At 39.1% G+C, this 27,752-nt stretch overlaps 1 protein-coding gene across 1 annotated transcript; it reads left to right on the forward strand.

Annotated features, from left to right (window-relative positions):
• The first annotated feature begins 1,440 nt into the window (after positions 1 to 1,440).
• LOC142342501 (uncharacterized) lies at positions 1,441 to 9,755 on the forward strand. The gene is made up of 2 exons (XM_075393848.1): positions 1,441 to 1,707; positions 7,767 to 9,755. Exons 1-2 carry the CDS (start codon positions 1,459 to 1,461, stop codon positions 8,499 to 8,501), a joined length of 984 nt encoding a protein of 327 aa, XP_075249963.1. The 5' UTR covers positions 1,441 to 1,458; the 3' UTR covers positions 8,502 to 9,755.
• Positions 9,756 to 27,752: the final 17,997 nt, after the last annotated feature.

The following is a 27,752-nucleotide window of genomic DNA, read 5'->3' on the forward strand; positions in this document are numbered from 1 at the left end:
GCTTTTTTGATGCTCTTTTGGTGTTGTTCTTAATTGGTCTTTACCGCCACTTATTATTTTTTCTAGAGTCTGATTCACAATTTTTGAAGACCATTCCTCTGGATATTGATTTTTGGTCCAGCAAGATTTGTTCTTTTCAAGAGCCTGATCGAAGGCGAACCAATTAGAGGTTGCATTAAAAACCCTGTGAACCGTCCCTTGAATCACATTTTTCTTATGTTGAAGCGGTGCACAGCTGCGAAAATTCAGTATTATTCCAGTGTCAGTTGGTTTTTGATACCAATGACAGGTGATATTATTTTTGCTGCTCACATTTACGTTAATGTCAAGAAAAGCCAAACCCCGATCCATGTTCACTTTTTCTAAGGTAAATTGCAGGTTGTTGTGTAATGAATTTGCAAATTTTAAATACTCATCCGGGTCACCACGAACCGTGCAGATAATATCATCCACATACCTTTTAAACAATTTCATCTCCTTATCGTGTCCCACTGTCTGTTGGTTGCTGCAATAAGTACAAATCCAAACCACATCCTGCATGTTTGCGTCCTCTGCCTTTTGCCCAAGTTCTTGCCTTTTCCTTTCTTGAGCAGCCCTCTTAAATTGTATTGATGGCGTAATACTGTCTCCAAGGTCTCAATCTCCAGCCCAGCTTCCTGATGCAGCTGAGAATACTTTCCTGGCTGCGTCTTCCTTTTTCTCTTCGAAATCAGGTGCTTGGTTACGCTTAGCACCAGTACCTCGGACTTCAGCAGCTCCTGAAAAATATCCTCTGTGCCTATACGTCGACAGTACACAATAGCACAGAAGCGGTCTTTGTTCGTTCTAAGAAACGATGTCAACTCCGGCACGCTGCAGGGTTGGTAGTTGTTTGACTTGTGACGTGAGATTGTGTTGTTTATCAGGTCGTGCCACACTACCAAGTCCTTCCTCTTGCTCAGATGACCCTTCTGAAGGAGATTTCTCGCGTTCTTGAACCAATTTCTGGAATTTCTGTTGAAGGAGAATCCGGGAACTGATGTTACTTTCCCTAAAAACTGTTTCTTGCTTGAATATGGGAGACTATTTACGGCGTGATGAAGCGAACTTGCAGCCAAAATATCATTTTCTCCTTGGGCAATACGGGCAATCTTCAATTTTAAAATTTAAAAAATTTGTTCTTAACAAAATCGGGAGTGGGTGGACAAAACAGATCCAAATGCTTTTTGTCCCATTCTTTTAGTATAATTGAACATTAATTTTGTCAAATCCTCAGATTGCTTGAGCACCACGAAAAATTGGTTCTTTCCTATTATAGCCCCCCCCCCCGCCACATTAAACTATAGCCCCCCATTATGGTATATTTACCATGATGAGGGGTTTGTTTATCGGACCACTAAGCTGGGGGGCTACAAGGGGAAAGACTCGAAAATTTATACGGGCAATCTTCAATTTTAGATTTTGAATATTCATTGAGCAATGTCTGTACTAACTGCTCCTAGCAGCACGAGTGCTTTTAAAGCAGTCCAAAATCGGATGTCTGGAAGCATTTGGAAATCAAATGACATCAAACCTGCTGGGCAAATGCAACGCAAACGTCGAAATGAGCCTAATCAGACTATTGCAAAAGTTCCAAAGTACCAGGACACCACGTCGACATTGGCCGCTTATATGCCAATCAAGGAGAAAATGAATATCCAGTTAAATGATTTGTATACCAAACAAGAGGTAAATTTTTGAAGCATTAGATCAAGCATACGTGTATGAGTGAACATAACTCGACTGCAACTAATTTCAATTTGTACAAGGGCCTTAAAAGTAAATTGCCTGTTTAGTGCCAAGCATTTGGCGAGAGTTCGCCGCATTTGCTTGATTAGTTTCCCTGAAATTTACTTTTGCTCTTGCTCCACTTATCATTTCTTCGACGCTTTGCCATAACTACAGAGAACTCTATAACCGAGTATGCGATTTTGTGTCAAAATTGGGAAAATATATGTTGGGTTGCTTGGGAATTTCTCTGGTCAATTACCGCCGTTGAGAAAAAGCTTAATATTGTCGGATCTCAGGTTCTCGATACTGCAAAATCAACAACTGAATAGTAAAAGGATAATTTATGAAAACCTGAAAAACGTATTTAAACCTGAAAAACGTATTTAAATGCTTCGAAGTTAGAAGTAACTATGGACAGGGATTTGGAAAAGTTAATTGTAATGGCCTTAATCGGCAATTAATTGATTGCAGTAATTGATCGCTTACTCTATTTTAATTGCGATAATTGATTGGAACGACACAATTAATTGTCCAATAATTGGCAAAAATTGAACCAGCATTTTGGCAGGTCGCAAACCCGCTACTAGAGAAAAAGATCTCAGACCACAAACTTCTGTCAGAGATCGCATGTAAGTTGGCAGATTTGGGTGTTAAGTTTTCGTTGATTAGAAATTGAATAATTCTGATATTATAACCATTCGCGTACAGTTTTGAGTAATGCATGCAACTAAATATTCATGCAACTAAATGACATTCTACTTTTATCGAAATTGACAGAAGACGATAGCTTTTTACCAATGCTGAAACAAAATTCAGAAAAAGGGAGAACAAATGAATTATTCAAGCTCCCGAAAACCAGAACTGAAAAGGCTAGAAATGATTTCTTTTTCCGTACATGCAGACTAGCAAATCGAATAGAAAAATACATTGAATTTAATACGAAAAAAGGCCTTAAAAATCGAGTTTTAAATTTCATGTGGAAGTTTGTAAACGAGCGATTCGACGAAAATAACATCTGTAGCTGGCATCTATGCTGTGACTGTCAGATCTGCAGAAATAATAGGACAATTTTCTAAGACGACGACTGGGACGAAAATCCCCTCAGTGAAAACTATAAATCCCCAACAACAACAACAAATCAAGGAAAAATTGTTTTTAAATCTACGAAAAAAATAATCGATAGAACATCAAATTTAATTCATCAATAATTGCAATAATTGCTTTTTTGCCAATTAAATATATTGATTGCTCCTCTTTTTGTCTAGCCAATTAATTGCAATTAATTTTTCCAAATCCCTGACTATTGTAAACGTATGTCGCTTTCAATACAAATGCAAGTGACATTTATCCGCTTTTAATCTAGAAAATCGTATAGTTTTCAAGTGACTTTTTAACGCTTGCCTTGATTTTGGCGTGATGTAAGTTAGTTTGTCCAGAATTTTATCAGACCCCTCCCTTTTCATATTTGCAACTCTAAAAGGTCTAGGCTACCCCTTGAATTACGTGGCGCCGCAAGTTGTTCGAGAGCAATTCGTCCGACGTTATTCGGATCATGTTCAAGTGCTCTCAAACGAAGTATGTAGCAATTTGTCCTGTTGATCTTTTTTTAATGCGGCTTTTTGCTTGACAGATTTTTCATCTGACCCATTTGACTGTTCGTCCTCCGAACCGGGATATACACAGGTAGCGCCCAGCGGGTAATAAGTTCTCTTAGAGCCTTTCAGGCTCACTGGTCTCCAAGTATAAAGTTCACAGAAACTGTTTGGGAGACTTATACTTATGATGTTTGATGTAAAGGGCGGGCTCCCAGCGGGTATTAAGTTCTCTTAGAGACTTTTGGCGACTTAAACTTATGGTGTGAAGGGCGGTTATTTGAAACTTGACCCCAAACCCCCCTCCCCCAATCACAAACCCTGAATATTGTTCGAGCCGTAAGGACAAAGCAGGACACTGCAGGCAAAGATCCCCTCCCACTGTTGTCCACCCACTGCGCCCGCTGAGCTCACCTCCTGCTACTTCAATTAAGCTAAAGCTGGCCTCACTAAACCATGGCTAGCTACTGATGAAGCCAACCGCTCGGAGATTGTTTAAGAGCAATTCGCCCGACGTTAGTCGGTAATGTTTTACTCGTTCGAACATTAGTCCGTTCATGTTCAATCCAACTAATTTGCAGTTGCATTGTCAAGATGAACACAAAGTTGCAAATTTAATCAGTGCTTGATGGGACGATAGCTATTGTGCTTGTGAGTTGCAATGACTTAGAACGTTGGCACGGATGAAAAAAATCCATACATTTTGAATTGTTTGATTTAAACAATTGAAAAACTATTTCATTATTAATCATTGCCAACGTTAAGGATGACTTGAAAAGACATTGCTGCAATTACCAAAAATTTGAGATCAGTTCACGGCGCCAAAAAGTGGCTAAAAATAATAGCAATTTGGAGAAAAATAACTTGCGAAAAACCTACAAAATTTCATTTTGTATCACTCTGCCACTGATAGTGGACGTACAAATACTTATTGTTTTAAGAGGAGTCTCATTTTGGTTCTCATGGTCATTTCCGATAAATTAGACAAAATTGGGCTGATGTTGCTCAAGTTTTATGAAAAATTTGCGAAAATTCTAGCATTAACAGTCGATGAAACCGATTCTAAAAAATTTTATCTAGACACGTAAAACTGATGCAATTATGGAAATGTTTTCATGCATTGGACCTGTTTTCGAGCATTGGACTTTAACAGTTGCTTAGTTTTTAATATGTGGTAATTTGACCGGCTGGTAATATTCATTGTGAATAGGTCACTTCGAGAATATTTGACCCATATGAGTCCCTCCTACCTATCTAACCTATCCCCCAATACCTGCCTACAGCCTACGCCCCCTCCCATTGACCCACATTCTTAGCTAAAAATTGGTTTCCAAGTATATATTGTAATGTTTGTATTTCTTTTGATATTTCTGAAATAAGCAGGGCTCATTGAAAGTTTAATGCAGGAGACTGAGTCGTTTCCATTTCTTCTGGCTGTTTTTTCGCTAAATTTTTGGTCGAGCGTTTTGACTTTTGCAACCTTTATTTTATCGTTTTGCGTGATCTAAATGTCACAAAAAGCAGCAGCTGAACTCAATTTGCGTGAGTTTACTAAAAGTCAAAGAAAAGTGCGCCGAAAGTGGTGTCATTAAATGCTCTCAAACAAAGTTTAGCATTTATATTAGTCCTGTTAGTCTTTTTTATGCAATTTTTCGCTTGAACGATTTGTCTGACCCATTTGACTTTTCGTCCTCAGAAACGGAATAACAAGTAGCGACCAGCGGGCATTGTTCTCTTAGATCCTTTCAACAGCCTAGTCACCAAGTATGCGATTCTCAGAAACAGTTTTGGAGACTTGTACGAATGGTGTGAAAGGCTGATCTTAGAAGTTACCCCCCCCCCCTCCGCCCCACAGCAGCCCCCCTCACTTAACCGTCCCACAATCCCCAGCCCTGCACATCGTTCAGGCGATAAGGCCCCCATGCAGCCAAAAACCACCTCCCACCGTTGACCCCAGACCACCGCTGCGCTCACCTGACGCTCCTTCAATTAAGCTAAAGCTAGCTTGACAACCGTGGCTAGCTACCGGTCGGTCGTTTGAGCAAGTCGCCCGATGTTAGTCGGTTATTTATATTTTGTTTAGTTTTTTCTAGTGGTTATAGGGGTATCTAATGACGCTTGGAAATCCCCCTCATTTGAAGCCCACTGTGTGGAACCCCCCCCCCCCCCCCCCCCACCGGCTGAAGCAGGCTGCAATAGATTACAGCTCTCACTAGCGGATCTATTGTTTCGTACCCCCCCCCCCGTGTTTTTTGACCCTTAGTTACATTATATGGCGCGTTGTGTCAAAATAATGCGTGCAACTGGGGTTCATAAAACATATGTTCCCACGATGAAGCGGGGGGGGGGACAGAATAGATCCCCACTATCAATTCCAAAGTCAGTCGGTTATGGTTGATTGCTCTCGAATGTTTGTCATAATTATTCGGGCCCTGATAGTCTGTTTATCCAATTTTTCAATTGTCCCCAAAAAGAAGTTAGTCCTGTTGGTCTTTTTTACGCGATTTTCTGCTGGACCGATTTTTCGTTCGACCCATATGACTTTTCGTCCTTAAAAACGGGATAAACAGGTAGCGCCCAGCGCGCATTAAGTTTCATTAGAGGCCCTTAGCCGCTTTTAGTAGTCCTTTAAGTGCTTAATAGTGTGAAGCTACTGTGAAGGGCGTAATTTAAGGTTAAAAGGTTAGGATTAGGAGTTTTTGATCCTAAAAAGTTTCAATTTTTCGTGTTTGTTTTTTTATTTTTGTTGGACCAATCGATAAACTAAAATTGATTGGTAAAGGTCTTTTGCAAGACATATGTACTTTTTACGGTTTGATAATAAGCTGCTGCATAGTTTCTGGAATTAAAGGAACGATTAGGAATATTTTTTTATGACACGACCTCAAGCAATTTTTATAAAAAATTTAATTTTCAAATTTGCGGAAAACTTATGTTCCAAGTTTATGGAGCTTTGAGCCAGTGGAACTGTGGAAGGCTTGAATTAGCGATACTGTATAGTCTCTTTGAGACAATGAAATGGTTCTAAAGATATTAATATCACGAATTTTAGCAAGATTTTAAAATTTGCGATTGTTTTAAATTTTTCGAATATTTGTCCTTTTCTGAGTTTAAACTGGCCAACTTGCAGATGGGTTACATGACAGAACTGAGAGACAAAAGGTGATTTTGGATTGTCACTGTGATATCTGGAAACTTTTATATTTGCTCTTTTATGATTTGATTACTAACATTTTATGAGTTACTAACAGTTTTTTATGATTTAATTACTAACAAGGCTCGAAAACGAAGTTGCAGACTCGAATCTCATAAAAAAATATTCGTAGCCCCCTCTCTCTCTCTCTCTCTGTCGGTTGCGTTTCTGTCCTCTTGTTCACGTTTTTATCTCTCACACTATCTCAAACTCTTTTGTTGATGCCGCAAATCAGCTGCTGTTACGTGGCGTGGTGTCATCTTTTACCCTGAATATTGCTGAATTATAGTGGAAATGTTTTATCGTAAATGACTTAGAAGCACTTTTTAGCAATTATAATAATCCTGTTGGTGTTTATTCTATTTTTCGCTTGACCGCTTTTTCGTCTGACGCCTTTGAATTTTCGTCCTCAAAAACGGGATAGACAGGTAGCGCCCAGCGAGTTGGGTCTTCCTGTAAGAACCTTCCTTTCGCCCAGCGAAAGGGAGGTTCTTCGAGGTTGACCCCCCAAACCCCCGCCCCTACGGTGCCCCCCGGTTCACCCCCCCCCCCCCCCACCCTCCCTACACACTGCGCTCACCTCACGCTTTTTCAATTAAGCTAAAGCTAGCCTCACTAAACCGTGGCTAGCTACTGGCGAAGCCAACCGCTCGCACGTCATTTGAGAGCAATTCGCCCGACGATGGTCGGTTATTGATTCTTCTGACCGTCTGACTTTTGGCGATTCGTGTATGGTTACCGGAGCTGCTGAGAAGGTTAAAATTCAAAATGCATGGCGTGGAGAGCAAATTTAAAAATACTACCACCCCCTCCCCCGCCGCCCATTTTGACTCTCCCAAGAATTGGGGTGGCTTCACTGAGTTCAAATGCTAGCCCTCAAAATCCAATACTTCGCCATTTGTTTGATCGTTGTTTGTGGTTTATGTTCTTATAGTTTGCCTACTTTTTAAATTAAGGTTATTCGTTTTTTACCAGAAACATCCATTTCTTAATCGAAGTTTTGCATTCAAGTTAACTTTCCAAGTTATACACTCGTCAAGTGGGTTTTGCAGATGCACGGTTTTTGACTAGTAAGACATTTCTAGAAGATAAAATCTAATGAGGAATAACAGAGGATCTTAAAGTATTTAAAACCAAGTCTTTTGTTAATGAATATAAAAGAACAGTAATTTTGGGCGGCATCATTTTTTTCTCAATTTTGTTTCAATTTTTCTTAGCTTCAGTCTTTGCAGGTGCAGCAACACGGGAGGAATGCGAGCTCCTTGTGCTCTGTGGAGGAACTCAAAATGTTGCTAGATGAAAATATGAGGCTTAGAATTGAGAACGAACAGCTGAGAGCGAAGTTAGCCAAAATTCCTGTTAAGTCTCGTTTGGGTATTGGGCCGAACCAGGAGAATGTGGAAGATGCTGGTACCCCTGAGAAAGCGCTACCCGCTGATCGCTATGCTGAGTTTGTAAAAGAGCAGCCTAGTGTAACTCCAAGACAAACTGCTATGGAAGAACTAAGCTCACTAAAAGCAGCTAACAAAGAGGAACTGTCGTTCTCCTTCAAAAGATGCGAAACTCAACTATCAAGTGATAATTTCTCGCTCTGCCACATCAAAATCAAGAGTTATCCCTGTGCAATGAACTTTTACGGTAAAGGCGAGAGCAAGCAAGATGCCCAAATAGCATCGGCTACCTTGGCGGTCGACTTCGTCAAGCGTCTAATTAACGGCGAAAAGTTGATCCCATACCACTGTTCTCCAATCACGTTGCTGTTCATGTTAATGACAACTCAAAACAAGATAGAAAAACCGTCTGAGTGCATGACATGTGAGAAAGATGAATCTTCGGGGCTCCAGCGAGCAACTGTGAAGATCAAAGATTATGAAGGAGTGGAACACGGGCGTTCTAAGAAGGAAGCAAAAGACGCAGTCGCATTGAAATGCTTGAAGGATCAGTATGGATACGTGCCCGCAAACTGAGCTCGGTCATTTAATTGAGCGACTGCTTAACTAACCCATGTGCTACGACAGTAGATAGAATGACAGAAAATGCAAAACAGAAATTGAGACAGTAAATCGAAAAATAAATTGGTTAAATTCGGAATCCCCAATTGTTTGAGAGCTATTTGAAAGGTTTTGATAATGTCATCAGATCATACTGGCTGCACAGATATAACCGTACTATGCGAGGCTTGCCAATCTCGTTAAGTTTTTAAATAGTACTTAATAGGGCAACGAGAAATAGAAAAAGGAGAGCTACTGTTAATGCACTGCAGATTAATAGTCTAATTATTTTGATTAGAATAGATTTTTCGATTTACTTTGGTTGGCACGATTTTTCTGTTTTCAATATAAAGTTCTTTCGATCTACTGTTCTGGTTACGGGTGATCGATAGTGCGTTTAGCCTACAGCACTGTAAGTGTTGAGACAATAAAAAAACTGTAAATTTTGGTGTATCTGTTTGTAGTTCAAGAACCCTATTGCATATGGCAGTTGTTTCTCGAGAGTGTTGACCCGCTGAGCAATCCATTTTTCTGTACATCAGAGCTTTTTATGTGAACAGGTCAAGTTTTGTTCTTATAAATAATTTAAGTCGTTATAAATACGTTAAGCGGTCAAAAATATAATATACATTAGAATTTGATCATACATAGCATTATTTTGAAAACTTCTCTAATTGTTTTCAACCTAGTTGTTGTTTGGATACATCAATGCAGTTATCATATTCGTGAAATCAATATCGTATACATCATAATTCAGTAATTAAGTATAGACTTCAAAATAATGTTTGCATTGCTTTTAACGTTGAAACAACTTTGATGTTTGCTTTTGGGAATGAAAAACGTGCTTTTTATTCAATCTTAGGCGTCAAGAACATCTACGCCTAATACCCAATGTGCCATAATACCCAAATTTACACGCAGTATTAGAATGAGTAATTAACGAAATGCGATTCTGCTTAGGATTGTGAGGAAAAATCGCCTGGCGATTATCAAGCCTAACTTTGTGATAGAGAATGACAGATTTCATGGCAGTGCTGTATTATATATCTCCAATTGAATTGGAACGAATTTCATATCAATATATCCTGTTGAGATCAATGTATTCTAATTGTGCTCGTATGCTATCATCAAAAATTGGTTCTAATGTTAAAAAATTTACTCGTTTCTGTTTTATGAATGTACATTAATATTCCTATCCGTATTCGAAATTTAAAATGTTTTGTCTTCTGATTTTAAAATGTTTTGTCGACTGGAGTTCTTTCGAGCACTTGTAATGTAACTGAGTCTAAATTATATATCGAAATATAGGGCTATAAAAGCATAAATGTTAAAACATTATTATTATCGATCCGTTTCAATTCAGGCGGAAAAATGATTAGCCTGCAGCAAACAGAAAGCAACGAAAATGCTTTATAATGACGAAAAACATTTTTCTGTTCTTACCCTTATTTTACGGTTAAAAATCAGGTTTGCAACTCGTACAACGCTTTTTCGTTACAGCAAAAAATCTTATCGCTCTCGAACGAATTGTACACGTGTCATTGAAAAATTTTTGTTTGACCAGTTTTTTCTCTTGTTACATAACATTCTTTGCTTTCTTGAGTGACTCTTTCTCGCTTGATTTTTGCCTGACTTAAATTGCGCTTATTCAAAAATTGTCTCGCTCAAACAAAAAGGGTTGTCAGATAAGCAATCAGAAAGGGCTGACGGCCGAGTGGTTAATGCCTCAGTCGAGAACTTCGGAGGTCGCTGGTTGAAATCCCTCCATAGTAAGTGTTTTGTTGCACCCATAAATATTTTTCTAGGCTAAAGGACCATGTGAACTAAATTTCTCCGTCTGTTGTTTGAGAGCAATTTGCCCGACGCTATTCGGTTTGTTATATATTTTTTTGCTCTATACTTGGATAGCCGCCCTCATCTTAGCCGGCTCCTGTAGCCGCCCTCATCCTAGCCGGCTCCTGTAGCAGACCTATATTTTCTAAATACAAGGAATTTGAATCGCAATGTACTGAAACTGAATTTTTTCCAGTGGACAATTTTACACGTAGTTCAGATAGTATACAATCTGAAAATGAACATGAGAAAACGCTTGAAGAAAATGCCACAGTAACAAAACCAGACTCAGGATTTCACAAAGGTTTTTCTACTTTTGTTGAAAATACACAAACACCTGATAATCTCTGCCGTAGTAGAACTCGAATTTCTACCCCTAACCCGAAACATATATTCGTTTGAAGATCCACCTGACATTAGAGTTAGCCCTGTTAGAACCCAACCCTGTGTACAGTCACCAGAAGCAAACCCAACTTCTTCGGATTATCAACGTTCATCTCGAATAGATCGTCGAATATCGGGACGATTGGAAAAAACTTACTACTCGCTATCAAGCGGCATTTACCTAAATCTTATTTTATCTTTCAAAGGTTTGAATCGGAAACCTTTAACTTCGGAAACTCTTTCTCTCACTTTCTTCCAGACATTCTTGTAGCTTTCTGACTTTACAAAAAACCAAAAACTCTGTCAATCACTAAAGAAAAGTTAATATGAAAAACAATAACTTCATTTATAAATCTTCAACTATTTTGTTTGTCTTTATTATTGTATATTTTTGTAGACCTTCAGTGAGGAATGAGTTTGAAGACATTTCCCTGCATTAAAAGTTGTTCATTATGTTCAAAAAATGAAAGAAAGCAAATGTATGCTTTAAGTCAAGTAGCCCAATGCAACATTAAACCTGAAAACATTAAAGTTGCACCAGAAACGGTGACCTTGTATCGAAGATCATACAGAACAAAAGTTTCAATGATAGTTTGTTAGGCGATAGTATTTTAATTATACGTTCAGTGATATCGCCGTAGCTTAAATGTCAAAAAACAACCTTATCGTTGCCCCTTTAGTCCTTAGCATTAATGTTGTTAACACAATGGCCACAGGATTTATCCATAGGACTCAGAAATGTTGTAATTTGAGCCACGTTCAGTTTCAAAAATGAATGACGCAACTAATATTTATTGCATGGTAAAATGATGCTTGATAGCTTGAGCAATAAAACTCCATTTTGTTTGCCAAAAATTTTCTATTGAGTTTTGCCTGTATGCGTTTGTTTTCTTTCGGATCTAATATCACCAATAGTGGTGATTGTAGAAACGGAAGAAAACAAAAGCGAGCAAGAAAAGTTCAATAGCAAAAATTACGGCAAACAACGGAGTTGCTCAAGTTATCACTTGAATGATGTGGTGAGCCCCGCTTAAATTGCACCCATTTTTTTCAATAATGATTTCAGAGTGTACAAAGGGGCACTTTCAGAGAGTACAAAGGGAGACAGTTTTTTCGGGAGCTCTGATTCTGCAATTTTGTTTATAAACAAAAATATCTTTTCAAGTACCGGGTGAACCCACGTAGGGTTACAATAGATAACAAGAATGCTAAAGCAATTTTGTTTAAAGTAATGTCTATCTTTTTCCAACTTTTGAATTGCTTTTCAGTGGTTGTCGAAATGATAAGTTAACTTTCAGATTTAGTCTTAACGGATTTTTTTTGCGTTGTTTTCATCAAATTTTTTTACAGCTTTCAGCAGGATTTGAAGCTTCGCGAAAGTGCTGCCTTTTCAATTTTGTGGTAGTATTTTACAATACTAGAATTGCCCTGTCTTTCAGTTATTCTACAGTACATTTCGTATGCTGACATAAGTATTCTTTCAAGTGTTAAGTGCGAGCTAAATTTAATGGGAATGCCTAACAGTAAGCTGAAAATTTGATGTTTTTGTAAACTTTGAGGCTAAAATGGTTTACTTGTTAATGTTTAACATCAATTTTTCCTATAATCAAGAGTTTGTTGCTTCATGGCTTCTAAACTGATTACAGTTCATATTGTTGTGTAAAAAGAAGTTAGTTTTATCAAGAACCGTGGAGCAAATCTAGCTGTCAAGTCGGAACTTAGAATCGACATCCTTTGAGTCAATGTTACTTTGAGAAATCCGTATACTATTGGGTGTCATCTCGCTGTGCATTTTTTTGGCCAGTCAAAAATGCACGTCTGCTTATTAGTTCTGCTATATTGTATTTTTTCGGTGATAGTTTGTTTTTATTTGATAGTATCGCCGGTTTTTGTGATAGTTTTTATGCGATAGTATTAACATTTTATCGTTGAGTTTCTTAGGGCACATAGATATTTTTGTTTGTGCCCCCCTCCAGTACGTCATGCGCCCTCCCCCCCCCCCCCCCCCCCCCCCCAAGATACAGAGCACGTGCCATTACATAGTAAATCATTATGTAAAAGTATGGTACGTGCGTCTGAGGGTGCAATAATATGCAGCAGCTAAGTTGGGGCCACAAATGGAACAGATCATACTTATGAAAAACTTTTACATCTATTGGTTAAAATATTTATTTAACCACTTTTTCTCTTTATTTGAAGGGTTTTATCTCTGGTTAGCCAATTAAACACTGAACCTTAATGACAGGTGGAAACTCAAAATGGTATGGTACGCCTGCTTGCGTAATTAAACATGGCGGTAACTTTATTTAAGTATACCTATTGCTTATCAAAAGAAAAAGTACAAAGGATATTGTACAAAGTATATATAGAAGCAGAGAAAAGTACCAAAAATTCATATAAAAACCAAAAATTAACACCAACGCAACTCAGTTCAAAATTTGAGCTGAAATGACTGCTCTTCTTCAGTTCTTTAGTGTTACTATTGGAACACAAAATGGATTACAATTTCCTCAGGTTGTTAAAAAAAATTGATCCAAGAATGTTTTTGATTGTCTTAAATATGATAATAAAGTGGCTCTACCACTTCAAATATGCTCACAATTTTTTTCTAACGTTCAACCTATTCAAATAGTTTGCGTTCATGACAACTAACATTTTGATTTACTGGTTTTTTAAGTTCTTGATTTTGTCGTTTCCAATGTTTAGTGCTCAAATTCTAGCAGGGTCATTTTCTTAAAAGTCGCTTTTTATTTGACTTTCAAAAGTCTGCACGCGTTCCTGAAAATATGCTTAGCCTACTGATGAGATATAATGATGAGAGATATACATGAAACATTTTTTGGCCTGCAATATGAAAGATGAAGTTATTTCCATACTTAGAATTGTTGTTTACCAGGTGTGTTTAGTTCAATTTTTTAAACCTGAGTACATATGTTTTGAAACTGCGCTTTTGCTAAATTAAGCAATCAAAACGAGGCTCAACTTTGCTGAGAAGATTGCGTAAACGTCATCCGTGCTTCCCATGATGTCCTACATGTCAAAACGATTCCATTTTAACGACATGTACAAAGTATTATTTCTGAGAGAAATCAAGATTTTTCTCAACAAAACTTGGCGTATATATTTTCGTCTCCCGTGATCTTCAAAACCAAAAGAAGAAGTGCTAACTGATCTCTGCCCTTTGTATCTTCAGGAAAAATGCCCCGAGTTTTATTGTAAGTTTGCGAATGTTTGTTGGTAATAAAATGCATTTTATCATTTTTTTTTCAAATCAAGCATTGAAGTTTCACGAATACAGCAAAAGGTTTAAACATTTACACTACAAACGTTATTCTAGCTAATTTAAGTCGCTTAATACCATTGGTAAAAATACTAGGATAATTCATGTTTGGCTGTTTGTTAAGTTACACGTAGAAGTAAGACATGAAAGTTCTCACATTTCTGCTGAATGGAACAATTTTTTTGAAAAAATGTAAGATTTTGAAAAAAATTTATGAAATTTTTTGAAAGAGTTTTTATCATTGTGAGCTGTTTAAATATTTTGGAACGGATTTGTTACTTCAAAGCCCCTACATTCATAATTGGAATTTGATCAGCAAATTTTTTAAAAGATAAATTGGGGATTGGAATGAAGATCAGAATGTATAAAGTGTAAGGAATTATTCGATTTTGCAGCTCATAAGGAATGTTCGTGATCATAATTGACGTATTATAAGATTTTTAAGCATTTCCTTTAATTTCGATCTAAATTTTTCTCACGTGGCCAGCATGACCTTTTCATAACAACTTTTGGTCGAGCACGTTATTTTTTGTTCCAACCACTTTTTGATGGATTATGCTCAAGTCAAGAAACTCCTTTGGGATGATTTGCATATTCTATTTCATAATTATCTCCTCATATGCAGAAGCATCTACAAAATAACGATAGTTCACCTGTACAATGAGGCTGTACAGAACCGACAATTGGGTTGCAGGCAAAACACAATTGAATTGCTGCACGCAACTTAACAGATATTTCGCCACAAGTTGTTTATATGGCTTATATGGCAAGTTTGACATAAAAATGTCATCCTAATATCTGTAGCAATAAAGAGAGAGTTTCTTAGTAATTTTATTTCAAAGAACTCGAATTCGATTAAATTAAAGAGAAAAAAATCGCTTTTTTGTTACTATCCTTCAACATGTAAATTCCGGAAGAAGTTTACAAATACTGCGTTATATACACTAGCGAAATTACATAAAGCAAGCATTTTTTGTTTGTACAGGTTAAATTCTAAAAGATTGGGCTAAATTTGAGAATGAAATTGCGTTCGGGCTCAAGTTCAGCATGAAATTTATGCCGCACACACATCCAGCCGCTAAAATTTGGGATAAACGTAAGTTCAGCAGCAAAACGTAGGTCTTGCCCAAATTGCAGCTGCAAAAACATGGGTCAAGCTAAAGTGCCACTAGTCCAGCTAAAATAGATTACCCGTAGTCGAGCTAAAAATTTTTGCTTACTATTTGAGTTGGGATGAGTTTTATATGGGGAAGCGCAGTCTTTTCTCAAGCCGATATCTACTCTCCTAAAAATTAAAATTAACAATGAGCCGGTGCTTTGACGCAAACCTTAAATTTTGCAAAATAGGAGATCTAGCGGTCGCAAATTTTGAAACAACCTCGCAGATAGACAAAATCAAATCAGGAAATTTTTCCTTGTGATTGATTTTTTTATTGTCTCATTTTGTTTCAAAACTTTTTGGTTCAGCACTATATGGTAAGTACTCAATGCTTTGATTCACGGAACAGAACAACTTCAAATTTTTTAAAGGAACTAAAGTCAATTATATTAAAAAACAGCTTCATGAAAACGCATAATGCTCACCTATCGACATTGAATTGCAATTCGGTCAGCTTTTTGTAAGCTTTAAGGGTAAAACGTGTACATATGATTACTTATGTCACAGAAATTTGTGAGATTCCAATGCAGGCATGAAGCAAACTGGAATCTATTGTGTTCGTGAGCTTAAAATCCAACAAAATCTACATACAAATCATTAATTTTTTGTTTTCTCATTGTAAGTATTCGCTTTTTTTCGCTTGTTTTGGACAAAGATGCGCAGGCGATTGAAAACCTTAACATCGAAGTACGGTCCCAAATTGGCTTATTTATTCAGATATCCGCCCGATCTAATCTCCGGTCCCGCTTCATAAACTTTGTTTGTAGATGTTTTTGAAAAATTGTCTTTTCAAATTGGTTAAAGACGAAGCTCTCCTGCTACATCAGAGCAACTGTTTTTATTGTGGTGTATCGCGAAGACCAGAACTTAGAGTTTAGGTTAAAATTTTGATATAAACAAAACTTTCTTACCTGAGGTTGGTGAAGTAAATTTATGGATTAATGGCTACTAAATTGAACCAAATCATTGCTTCAAAATTCTTCATACCACAAGTTTATCAGTGTACATACTTTTGCTGTAAATTAACCAATATCAGTTTACATATACTTAGACGATTGTGTAAATTTTCATACTGATAGCAACTACTAGCACCTGTGAACTTTTGTACTTTTAGGCCATTTCGAATTCAATTAGAAAAAAAATAAAACTCTTGTAACTCGTGCTCGAGACCACGACAATGGTGTCCAGACCACCACACGACCCATAAATTTTGGATTTGCAGAACGCTGAATCATGTACTGTGTGAATTTTGTCTTTTGTGGCTAAATGTTGCGCTGAGAAGAAAGAGGACAAAATCAACATCGATGGTACAATTTTAGACCTACAGGTACCAATCTCTTTTTTAATATGTGCGAAAAGAAGCACTTCTGAATTTTAGGAGCCTTATGAGCACCCAAAAGATGAGAGTAGGGATTCAGAGAAACCAGAGATCAGAGTAGGGCCTTATGAGCCCTATGAGCCCCTCAAAGAGATCAGAGTAGGGATTCAAAACTACCTTTCACTCAAAGAGATAGTTACAACGTCAGAATGGCCTAAATTTCTGTGCGTTGTCCGAGGCGTTAAAGAATCCGACGATAATATTCTAGCGCGCTTAAGAGAAGAAGAACGCCATTGTGTGACTTCCGGACACTAAAAACAGTGAACAATCCCGAGGAGTAGTTGGTGAAATTAAAGTTGGTCTCAGGTTTGAGAGACCATGAGGCAAAACCAAGACCAGTAGTTGGCATCAAAATCAAACCAGCGATGACTCTTTCCGAAATGACAGAAAGACTACTGTTCAGAAGTGAGGCAATGGCTTTTGCGAGTTTTTCACCAGGTAATATACCGGTTACAGCAAAGGAAGAAGTGGGATACAACTTCAAAAAGACCTTCAGAAAACCAAGTGAAAATTTCACTGGTAGTAAAGGCAATGGTCACATTTGTAATAGATGTGGAGGTGAGCCACAGTAGCAGGCCGTAACCGTCTTTGAACAAGAAATATAACAGCTGTAAAAAAATTAGTCATTTTGCGAAAATGTGCAAAAATGAAACCCAGCCTAGGTCAGGTAAGTTGGATCAGCACAACTGCGAGAAAAAAGGTAAGTTGTCTGGTAAAACATCTTCTGAAATGAAGATGGGATATATTATACACGGGAAAACGTATTTAACATGTCAGTGACATGGTGCTACATTACAGTAAAAAACCAAAACAGAAAAATGCATGTTGATACCGGTGCTGATAGTACTGTGATGTCATAATTCAGCTGGACTGAGATTGATAAACTTTAGTTAGAGGCAAAAATCAGACCTCTTGAGACTTATGATAGTCATCAATTGACGCTTCTGGGGTCACTAATATGTGATGTTGTGTGGAACGGAAGCAAACATATGCAATAAAAAATTGCAGTTTTGCAATCTGACAAAGAATTTGGACTACTTGGGAGAGACATATTACACCAAAGAGGCATCAACACAGTGTGTGATGAAAAACTACCTGAAGTCAAAAGATACAAAGCGCATGTGAAAATCATAACGGGATCACAGCCGATGTTCTGCAAGGCTAGAAAGATTCCTCTACCCTACAAGACAGGTTCAACCAGAAATTGAGACTATGCTGCAGCCAGTGCAACCTGTTGGGGTCACAAATGTATCCCCAGTGGTTTGGCAGTTGAAGCCAAATGGAAATCTAAGACTATGCGTTGACCTAAAACTTCACATTAACGGCAAATATATGAACTAGGATTATCCAATCCCAAACACGGAGACCATATTCCGTAATCTATATGGGGCCTCTTACTTTGCCAAAATTCATTTATCAGACGCATATTATCAAATCGAATTGGAGGATGATGCAAAAGAAATATGTACATTCAACCCATCACAAGGATTGTTCAAGATGTGCAGACTTCCTCAGGTCTTGAGAAATTCTTCATCAATCTTCCAGAATTGCATTGAGTCAACTCTCAAAGAAATTAAGTGTGTGTGGTCATCTTTCAAGATGATGTACTAGTAACGGAGCAACAAAAAGCAATACGATAAACACATACTTGCGGTCAAAAGTAGACTACGGGGGAAAATTTTCAGCATCAATCAAAGCAAATCCGTCTCTAAATCAGTCTCAAGTGTTAGCTTTTTGGTTACTCAGTTTCATAGGAAGGAATATACCCAATGTTGAGCAAATCAAAATGCAAAACACCATCAAATATGAAACAACTACAGCCTTTTATTGGCTTAGGAAATTTTCTTGGACACACAATAATAGAATTCGCTACAAAAATGTTACCTTTGAAAGAAATTCGAAGAGATGACTTCAGATATGAAAAAGAGGAACATAACGTTTTAGAAAACATAAAAAATGAGTTATGTGCTAACCCACTTGTTCAACCTTACAACTTGATGCGAGAAGCAACAGTGACAACAGACGCCTCGGAGAAAAAAATAGGCGGAGTTTTCTTACAGGAAGGACATCCCGTGATCTACGTCTCAAGATAGTTGTCGCAGGCTGAACAAAATTACTCCAATTTTGAGCGAGAGGCACTTGCAATTGTCTTTGTGGTCACAAGACTGAAGAAATTCCTGCTCGAAAGGAGGTTCAGTTTGATCTCAAAACTCAAATATCTCTTTGCATCAGACGGGGAAATTCCTAAAACAGCATCAGCACGAATTAGAAGATGGGCTATAGCGCTGATGGGATGCGAATTCGAATTGAAATATACAACCGGAGAGCAGATCCACCACGCTGATGCTTTGAGCAGACCAGATTTTGTTGACGGTGACGACAATGATTGAGCCTGCTTTGCTCTTGACAATATCTATTTTGTTCAGCCCGACCTGGTGACACAGTCAGACATCAGAAGTGAATGAAGATCAAATCGAATCTTTCAATATGTTATCAAACGAATCAAAAAGCGGAAACTGGAAACAGAACCCTGAAGCACAGAAAGGTTTCAAACAATAGAAAGACGCCTTAACTATCCACAACAGAAACATTTTTCGAAGTGTTTTTTTTTTCATTCCGCCCAAAGTAAGACTTGTGATGGCCAAGGCTAATGAGACACACCCTGGCAAAAAAGAAACTGAAACAGCAGTCTTAATGATAGCATGGTCGGAATCGGTCAAGATGATCTTCGATCGATTAGTAAATGTAAGGATGCCAAAAAACAGGCATATCCTGGGGAAAAGAGTATATACTTGGCCAGAAGAAGATTGGGAAAGACTCCATATTGACTTGGGTTACGTTAAGGACTAAGGTAACATCTTAGTATTAGTTGGCGCGTGATCAGTCTGGATAGAAATTTTCCCTGCGGGAAATAGAACTTCACAAACAGTGAACCTGTGCTTTAGTCAAATCTAAGCAAGATTTGGGATACCAAAAACGTTAGTATCAGACTATTCTCCCAAGTTTGTAAGCGGTGACCTAAAACAATGGTGTGAATCACTGAGGAATAAAAAGATAGAGTCAACCAGCTACCATCCAAGAGCAAATGGACTTGCCGAGCCAGCGCTCTAAGTAGTGAAACGGGCTCTTCAAGCCTGGAGTCGAAATCTGAATGTGCCTTTCCCACTTTCCTGCAGCGGGATTTGATGACACACCGGAATACTTCCAAGACGCTGGGAAAGCAAAACTCCTGTGGAACTAGTATTAGGACGGAAAGTGGGAATTCCAGCAGTCCATGACTTTGATCCAGAAACAATCGAACGAGCACATCAACAGTTCCAGCAACCTTCATTATACGCAAAGGAAAAAGCACCTCATTCATCCAGCCAGAGAACTCAAACAGGACAGTGCCTAAGAGTGACAACCAATTGCACGACTGGAGCCTGATGACATGAAAACTGAATCTAGTGATCAGTAATCTACTGACTCAAAATCTGAGAACAGTAGGGACAATATAGACGAAGCACTTCTCAACTCCACTGAAAAAACTTCAGTAAATGATGGAGAACAACCTTCAGGGCAACGATAACTTCAAGCAGAAATAAAAACAACAAAAAAATATAGAGAAGCTATCCCCAAAAACTTGCTTAAAAAATGAGGGAGGATCTCATATATCGCGAAGATCAAAACTTAGAGTTTAAGTTAAAGCTTTGATATGCACAAAAAAATTACCTGATGTTGCTGATGCAAATTTATTGAATCATGAATAAAAATTGAACAGAAGCGTTGCTTCAAATTTATTCATACCACAAATTTATCAGTATACATAATACATCAATTTGAGCGATTAACTCGACCTTCCAACCATCAGTGACGACCTTAAACCAATTCGATGATCCTCCCAGTAGATAAAAATGACACGTTCTCAGGTTATGAGAACAATGTGTGAAGTGTAAAAAACTGCACGAAATACTTGCCATATACTGCCATGGGGAAAACTTGTTCAAACGTACGCTGTAAATTAAGCAATATCAGTTTATCTTTGTTTAAACTGTTTTTTTTCATATTGATAGCGTAAATTTTCATATTGACAGCGACTTATAGCACCTGTGAATTTTTGTACTTTTAGGCCACTTTGAATTCAATTCCAAGAAAAATTCTTTTTACTCGTGCTCGAGACCGGGACAATGATGTCCAGACCACCGAAAGACCGACATATTTTGGATCTGCAGAACGCTGCATCATGTACTGCATGATTTTTGTCTTTTGTGGCTAAACGTCGCGCAGAGAAGAAAGAGGACAAAATCAATACCGATGGAACAATTTTGGACCCACCAATCTTGATACCAATCTTTTTCTTAATATGACGCAATTCTGAATTTTAGGAGCCTTATGAGCCCCAAATATCAATTAAACTCTCCTTTTAAAGAGAGCAGAGCAGTAATTCAAAACTATTTTTCTCTGAAAGAGCGAGTTACAAAATCCGAAAGGCCTAAATTTCTGTGCGTTGACCGAGGCGTTGGAGAATCCGACGATGACATTTTACAACGCGCTTATGAGACAAAGAACGCTATTGTGTCTTTCAGACACTAATAACTGTGACCAATCCCGAGGAGTAGTTGGTGAAAAGAAAGTTGATATCAGGTTTGAGAGATCCTGAGGCAAAACTAAGACCAGTAGACGGCATCAAAACTAAACCAACGATGACTCTTTCTGAAATGACAGAAAGTCTGCAGTTCAGAAGTCAAGCAATGGCTTTTGCGAGTTCTTCAACAGAATATATGCTGGTTACAAAGAAGAAAAAAGTGGGATACAACTTCAAAAAATCGAGTAAAGAGTTCACTGTTAACAAAAGCAATGGTTACTTGTGTTATAGATGTGGAGGTAGGCCACACAGCAGCTAGCCCTATCCGGCTTCGAACAAGACGTGTAACACCTGTGAAAATGTTCGAAAGTGAAAGCCAGCCTAGATCAGGTAAGTTGGACCAGCACAACATCTTCTGTGAGGAAAAGAGTAAAGTTTCTGGTCAAACATCTTCCGAAATGGAGATGGGAATGTGATATACACGGAAAAACAAACGCGTTTAACATGCCATCGCCATGGTAGTAGATAACAGTAAAAAACCAAAACAGAAAAATGCATGTTGATACCGGTGCTGATAGTACTGTGATGTCAGAATTCAGCGGAACTGAGCTTGATAAACCTCAGTTAGAGGCAAAAATCAGAACTCCTGAGGCCTATGATAGTCATCAAATGACGCTTCTGTGATCACTAATATGTGATGCTGTGTGGAACGGAAGCAAGCATATGCAATAAAAAATTGCAGATTGCAATCTGACAAAGAATTTGGAGTACTTGTGAGAGACATTTTACACCAAGAAGGCATCAACCCAGTGTTTGATGCAAAACTACACGCAGTGAAAGGATACAAAGCACTTTTAAAACTCACAGCCGATGTTCTGCAAGGCTTGAAAGATATCTCTTCCCCTAAAAGAGAGGTTCAAAGAGAAACTTGAGACTATGGTGCGTCAGGTCAACCTGGGTCCAGTGCAACCTGGTGGGGTCACAAATGCATCCCCAGCGGAAGAAAAATGGAAATCTACAATTAAGAGTGAACTTAAAAATTCACATTAACGACAAAGCTATGAACGAGGATTATCCAATCCCAGACATGGAAACCATGTTCCATAATCTACATGGGGCCTCTTACTTTGCCTAAGATGATTTATCTGGCACATATTATCCAATCGATTTGGAGGATGATGCAAAAGAAATATGTAAATTCAACCCATCACAAAGATTGTTCAATATGTGCAGGCTTCCTCAAGGCTTGAGGAATTCTTCATCAATCTTGATGACACACCGGAATACTTCCAAGACGCGGGGCAAAACTCCTGCGTAACTAGTGCTAGGACGGAAAGTGAGTCTTCCAGCAGTCCATGACTTTGATCTGTGTGAACCAGTTCTCTTCTATCCAACGAGCACATCCCCGAAAATTCCAGCTGCCTTCATTATACGCTAAGGAAAGAGCACTTCATTCATCGAGCCAGAAAATTTAAACAGAACAGTGCTTAACAGTGACAATCAATTGCACGACTGAAACCTGATGACATCAAAACTGAATCTCTTGCTCAGCAATCTATTGACTCACAATCTGAGAACAGTAGGGACAATATAGACGATGCATCACCCAACTCCAATGAAAAAAACTTTAGTAAGTGAAGAAGAACAACCTTCAGCGGCCACGATATCTTCAAGCTGAAATAAAAAAGAACTGGAAACATTTGAAGACGCTATCCCCACAAACTTGCTTGAAAAAGGAGGGAGGATGTGACATATCGCGAAGATCAGAACTTAGAGTTTAATTTAAACATTTACATAAACAAAATTTTCGTACCCGATGTTGGTGAACTAAATTTATTGAATAATGGCTACTAAATTGATCCAAATCATTGCTTCAAATTTGTTCATACCATTAGTTTATCAGTGTACATAAACCATAAGTTTGAGCGATTAACTCGACGTTCCCACCATTAGTGATGACCAAAAAGCAACTCGATGATCCTCCCTGTAGATAGCAATGACACGTTCTCAAAAAAATGCACTTATATTTACCATATACGGCCAGAGGCATCTAACTAAACAAATATCAGTTTATCTATATCTAGAGGGATCTCTGACTTTTCATACTGATAGCGGCTATAAGTATCTGTGAAATTTTGTACTTTTAGGCCATTTTGAATTCAATTATTAAAATAAAAAACTCTTGTTACTCGTGCTCGAGACCGCGACATTTATCTGCTTGGCAAATCAGTCACGGATGACCACTTTATATCCGTGCAGCCGACATTTAGTTACTTATACACTTATTTTTAAATGAATTGTTCTTGACATGCACAATTCACTGGCACGATTTTGTTTTTAGAACAGTATCTAAGACATAGTCTATTGCACTGTTCTTGTTTACTCAGATCAAAATGGTATGGCGACCGTCCACAATGGTCTGGAAAAAATTTGGGTCAACACCCATATTTCGGTCTCTTCGGTCTGGCCAATACCCAAATTTCGGCCTGTTCGGTCTGGCCAATACCCATATTTCTGTCTGTTCGGTCTGGCCAATACCCATAATTCGGTCTGTTCGGTCTGGCCAATACCTATTTTCAGGGCCTAGAGGTCCAGCCAAATAAGAGCCAAATTGTATAAATGCGTGCTGTATTGACTGTTTTTCAAAATAGCAGCCCATAAATGGTAAACGACATCTACTTCTAGATAATTAGAATACTTCATTAACCTTCTTTTGAAATTTGTATTTGTCTTTAAATCGACGGTTTTTTTCAATATTTTCTTTTTAAAATCTCATATTCATTTGTCATTCAAAAAAATGAAACGAACAAATTATAAATTTTATTGGATGCTTATACACGTTTAAATGAGTCTGGCTAATAGTCTGGCCTAGGATCTGTTCGGTCTGGCCAATGGTCTGGACAACGGTCTGGCGGATGGTCTGGCCTATGGTCTGGACAAGGGTCTGGCGTAGGGTCTACTCGGTCTGGCCATTGGGCTGGACAACGGTCTGGCGGATGGTCTGGCCTACGGTCTGGACAATGTCTGGTCAGTCTGGCCAATGGTGTCCAAAGTCTGTTCAATCTGGCCAATGGTGGCCAAAGTCTGCTCGGTCTGGCCAATACCTATCTTTGGTTATTGTCGGTCTGGCCAATGCCTCTTTTGGGCATGGTCGGTCTGGCCAATACCTGTCTGGGGTCGCGGACTTCATCCTGGGGCGGTCTCGCTTTTGTGCAATCACAAGCCCCTTCTCTGATGGTAGCTAAACCTTAAACTTCAGTGATCTGAACTGTGTTGTAGAATATCAATTTTGCTTGACTTCTGCAGTTTTCTTGCGTTTTCCTGAATCAATAACAGAGTGTTTTAGCAATTCAATTTTAGATATATCTTCTCTTTTCATGGCTTCGGCATTTGGAACTAGCAGTTGAAGTCATTTGAATAGCTTGCAGGTAGTGTAACTAACCCCCTCTCCCGTAAGTATTTGTAGCGAAATACAAGTTTCCTTAATTATCGGTGAATGTATTCTTGTAAAGCGTGGAACCAAACTATCACAAAATAAGACTTCAACTTGAAAAATATAAATGCCACATATTGTGCCTCCAGCGAAACAAAAAGAGTTAAGCAAAACTGTTGTTTATGTAAAGTACCTTTTTCGTAACGTTCTGCATTACATAATTGCATATTTTAACCAGGGTTGATTTTTTCCGCCCAAAATGATGTAAGAGTGGGGCTGCATTGGGAGGATTTTTTTAGGAAAATGCAGCTCAAAACTCTTACGTCTTCTTGGGCTGCATTGGGCTTCCAAGGGGGGTAAAATGGTGTAAGAGTGAGGGGGTAAAAAACAAATTAACACCCCACTTTTACATCTTTTTTGGACTGTCAAGGGGGGTAAAACGATGTAAGATTTGGAGGGTACTTGAGAAATTACCCCCAACTCTTACATCGTTTTACCCCCTTGACAGACCAAAAAAGATGTAAGAGTGGGGGTTATTTTGTCTTTTACTCCCTCACTCTTACACCATTTTACCCCCTCTTGGAAGCCCAATGCAGCCCAAAAAGAGGTAAGAGTTTTAAGCTGCATTTTCATTAAAAAATCCTCCCATTGCAGCCCCACTCTTACGTCATTTTACCCCCCTTGGCAGCCCAACTCTTACATCATTTTACCCCCTCAATCTTACATTGTTTTAGCGCCCATACCTGAAGACTGCCAGTCTTGAACCCACAAACTCTGTACCCTTAGCTGCGTCGCCTTAACCTCCAGACCATCAATGCTTGTCCAACATCAATGCTTGACAGTCTATATATATGAAAAATACTTGTTGGAATTGCTCCCTCTCAACAAATTTCCCCCTCACTCTTACATCAATTTACCCCCTCAGAACAAATTACCCCCTCACTCCTACACCATTTTACCCCCCTTGGCAGCCCAACTCTTACATCATTTTACCTCCTCTGGACAAATTACTCCCTCACTCTTACACGATTTTACCCCCCTTGGCAGCCCACATCTTGCATCATTTTACCCTCTGGACAAATTACCACCTCACTCTTACACCATTTTACCCCCCTGGGCAGCCCAACTCGTACATGAGTTTACCCCTCTGGACAAATTACCCCCTCACTCTTACACCATTTTACCCCCCTTGGCAGCCCAACTCTTACATCATTTTACCTCCTCTGGACAAATTACTCCCTCACTCTTACACCATTTTACCCCCCTTGGCAGCCCACATCTTGCATCATTTTACCCTCTGGACAAATTACCACCTCACTCTTACACCATTTTACCCCCCTGGGCAGCCCAACTCGTACATCAGTTTACCCCTCTGGACAAATTACCCCCTCCTTCTTACACCGTTTTAGCCACCTTGGCAGCCCAACTCTTACATCATTTTAACCCCTCTGCACAAATTACTACCTCCTTCTTACACCGTTTTAGCCACCTTGGCAGCCCAACACTTACATCATTTTACACCCTCTGGACAAATTACCCCCTCACTTTTACACCATTTTACCCACTCTTGGAAGCCCAATGCAGCCCAAAAAGACGTAAGAGTTTTGAGCAGCATTTTCCTAAAAAAAATCCTCCCATTGCAGCCCCACTCTTACCTCATTTTACCCCCCAATCTTACATTGTTTTAGCGCCCATACCTGAAGACTGCCAGTCTTGAACCCACAAACTCTGTACTCTTAGCTGCGTCGCCTTAACCTCCAGACCATCAATGCTTGTCCAACATCAATGCTTGACAGTCTATATATATGAAAAATACTTGTTGGAATTACTCCCTCTCAACAAATTTCCCCTCACTCTTACATTAATTTACCCCCTCAGAACAAATTACCCCCTCACTCTTACACCATTTTACCCCCCTTGGCAGCCCAACTCTTACATCATTTTACCACCTCTGGACAAATTACCCCCTCACTCTTACACCATTTTACCCTCCTTGGCAGCCCACATCTTGCATCATTTTACCCTCTCTGGACAAATTACCCCCTCACTCTTACACCATTTTAACCCCTGGACAGCCCAACTCGTACATCATTTTACCCCTCTGGACAAATAACCCCCTCACTCTTACACCATATTACCCCCCTTGGCGGCCCAACCCTTATCTCATTTTACCCCTCTGGACAAATTACCCCCTCACTCTTACACCTTTTTACCCCCTTGGCAACCCAACTCTCACATCATAATACCCCCTCTGGACAAATTACCCCCTCAACCTTACACCATTTTAGCCCCCTTGGCAGCCCAACTCTTATCTCATTTTATCCCATCTGGACAAATTACACCCTCACTCTTACACTATTTTATCCCCTTAGCAGACCAACTCTTACATCATTTTACCCCCTCTGGACAAATTACCCCCTCACTCTTACACCATATTACCCCCCTTGGCGGCCCAACCCTTATCTCATTTTACCCCTCTGGACAAATTACCCCCTCACTCTTACACCTTTTTACCCCCTTGGCAACCCAACTCTCACATCATAATACCCCCTCTGGACAAATTACCCCCTCAACCTTACACCATTTTAGCCCCCTTGGCAGCCCAACTCTTACATCATTTTAACCCCTCTGCACAAATTACTCCCTCCTTCTTACACCGTTATAGCCCCCTTGGCAGCCCAACTCTTACATCATTTTACCACCTCTGGACAAATTACCCCCTCACTCTTACACCATTTTACCCTCCTTGGCAGCCCACATCTTGCATCATTTTACCCTCTCTGGACAAATTACCCCCTCACTCTTACACCATTTTAACCCCTGGACAGCCCAACTCGTACATCATTTTACCCCTCTGGACAAATAACCCCCTCACTCTTACACAATATTACCCCCCTTGGCGGCCCAACCCTTATCTCATTTTACCCCTCTGGACAAATTACCCCCTCACTCTTACACCTTTTTACCCCCTTGGCAACCCAACTCTCACATCATAATACCCCCTCTGGACAAATTACCCCCTCAACCTTACACCATTTTAGCCCCCTTGGCAGCCCAACTCTTACATCATTTTAACCCCTCTGCACAAATTACCCCCTCACTCTTACACCATATTACCCCCCTTGGCGGCCCAACCCTTATCTCATTTTACCCCTCTGGACAAATTACCCCCTCACTCTTACACCTTTTTACCCCC

This window comes from Convolutriloba macropyga, chromosome 7 (genome assembly GCF_964194025.1).
Source record: "Convolutriloba macropyga chromosome 7, txConMacr16.3, whole genome shotgun sequence".
NCBI lineage: Eukaryota > Metazoa > Xenacoelomorpha > Acoela > Convolutidae > Convolutriloba > Convolutriloba macropyga.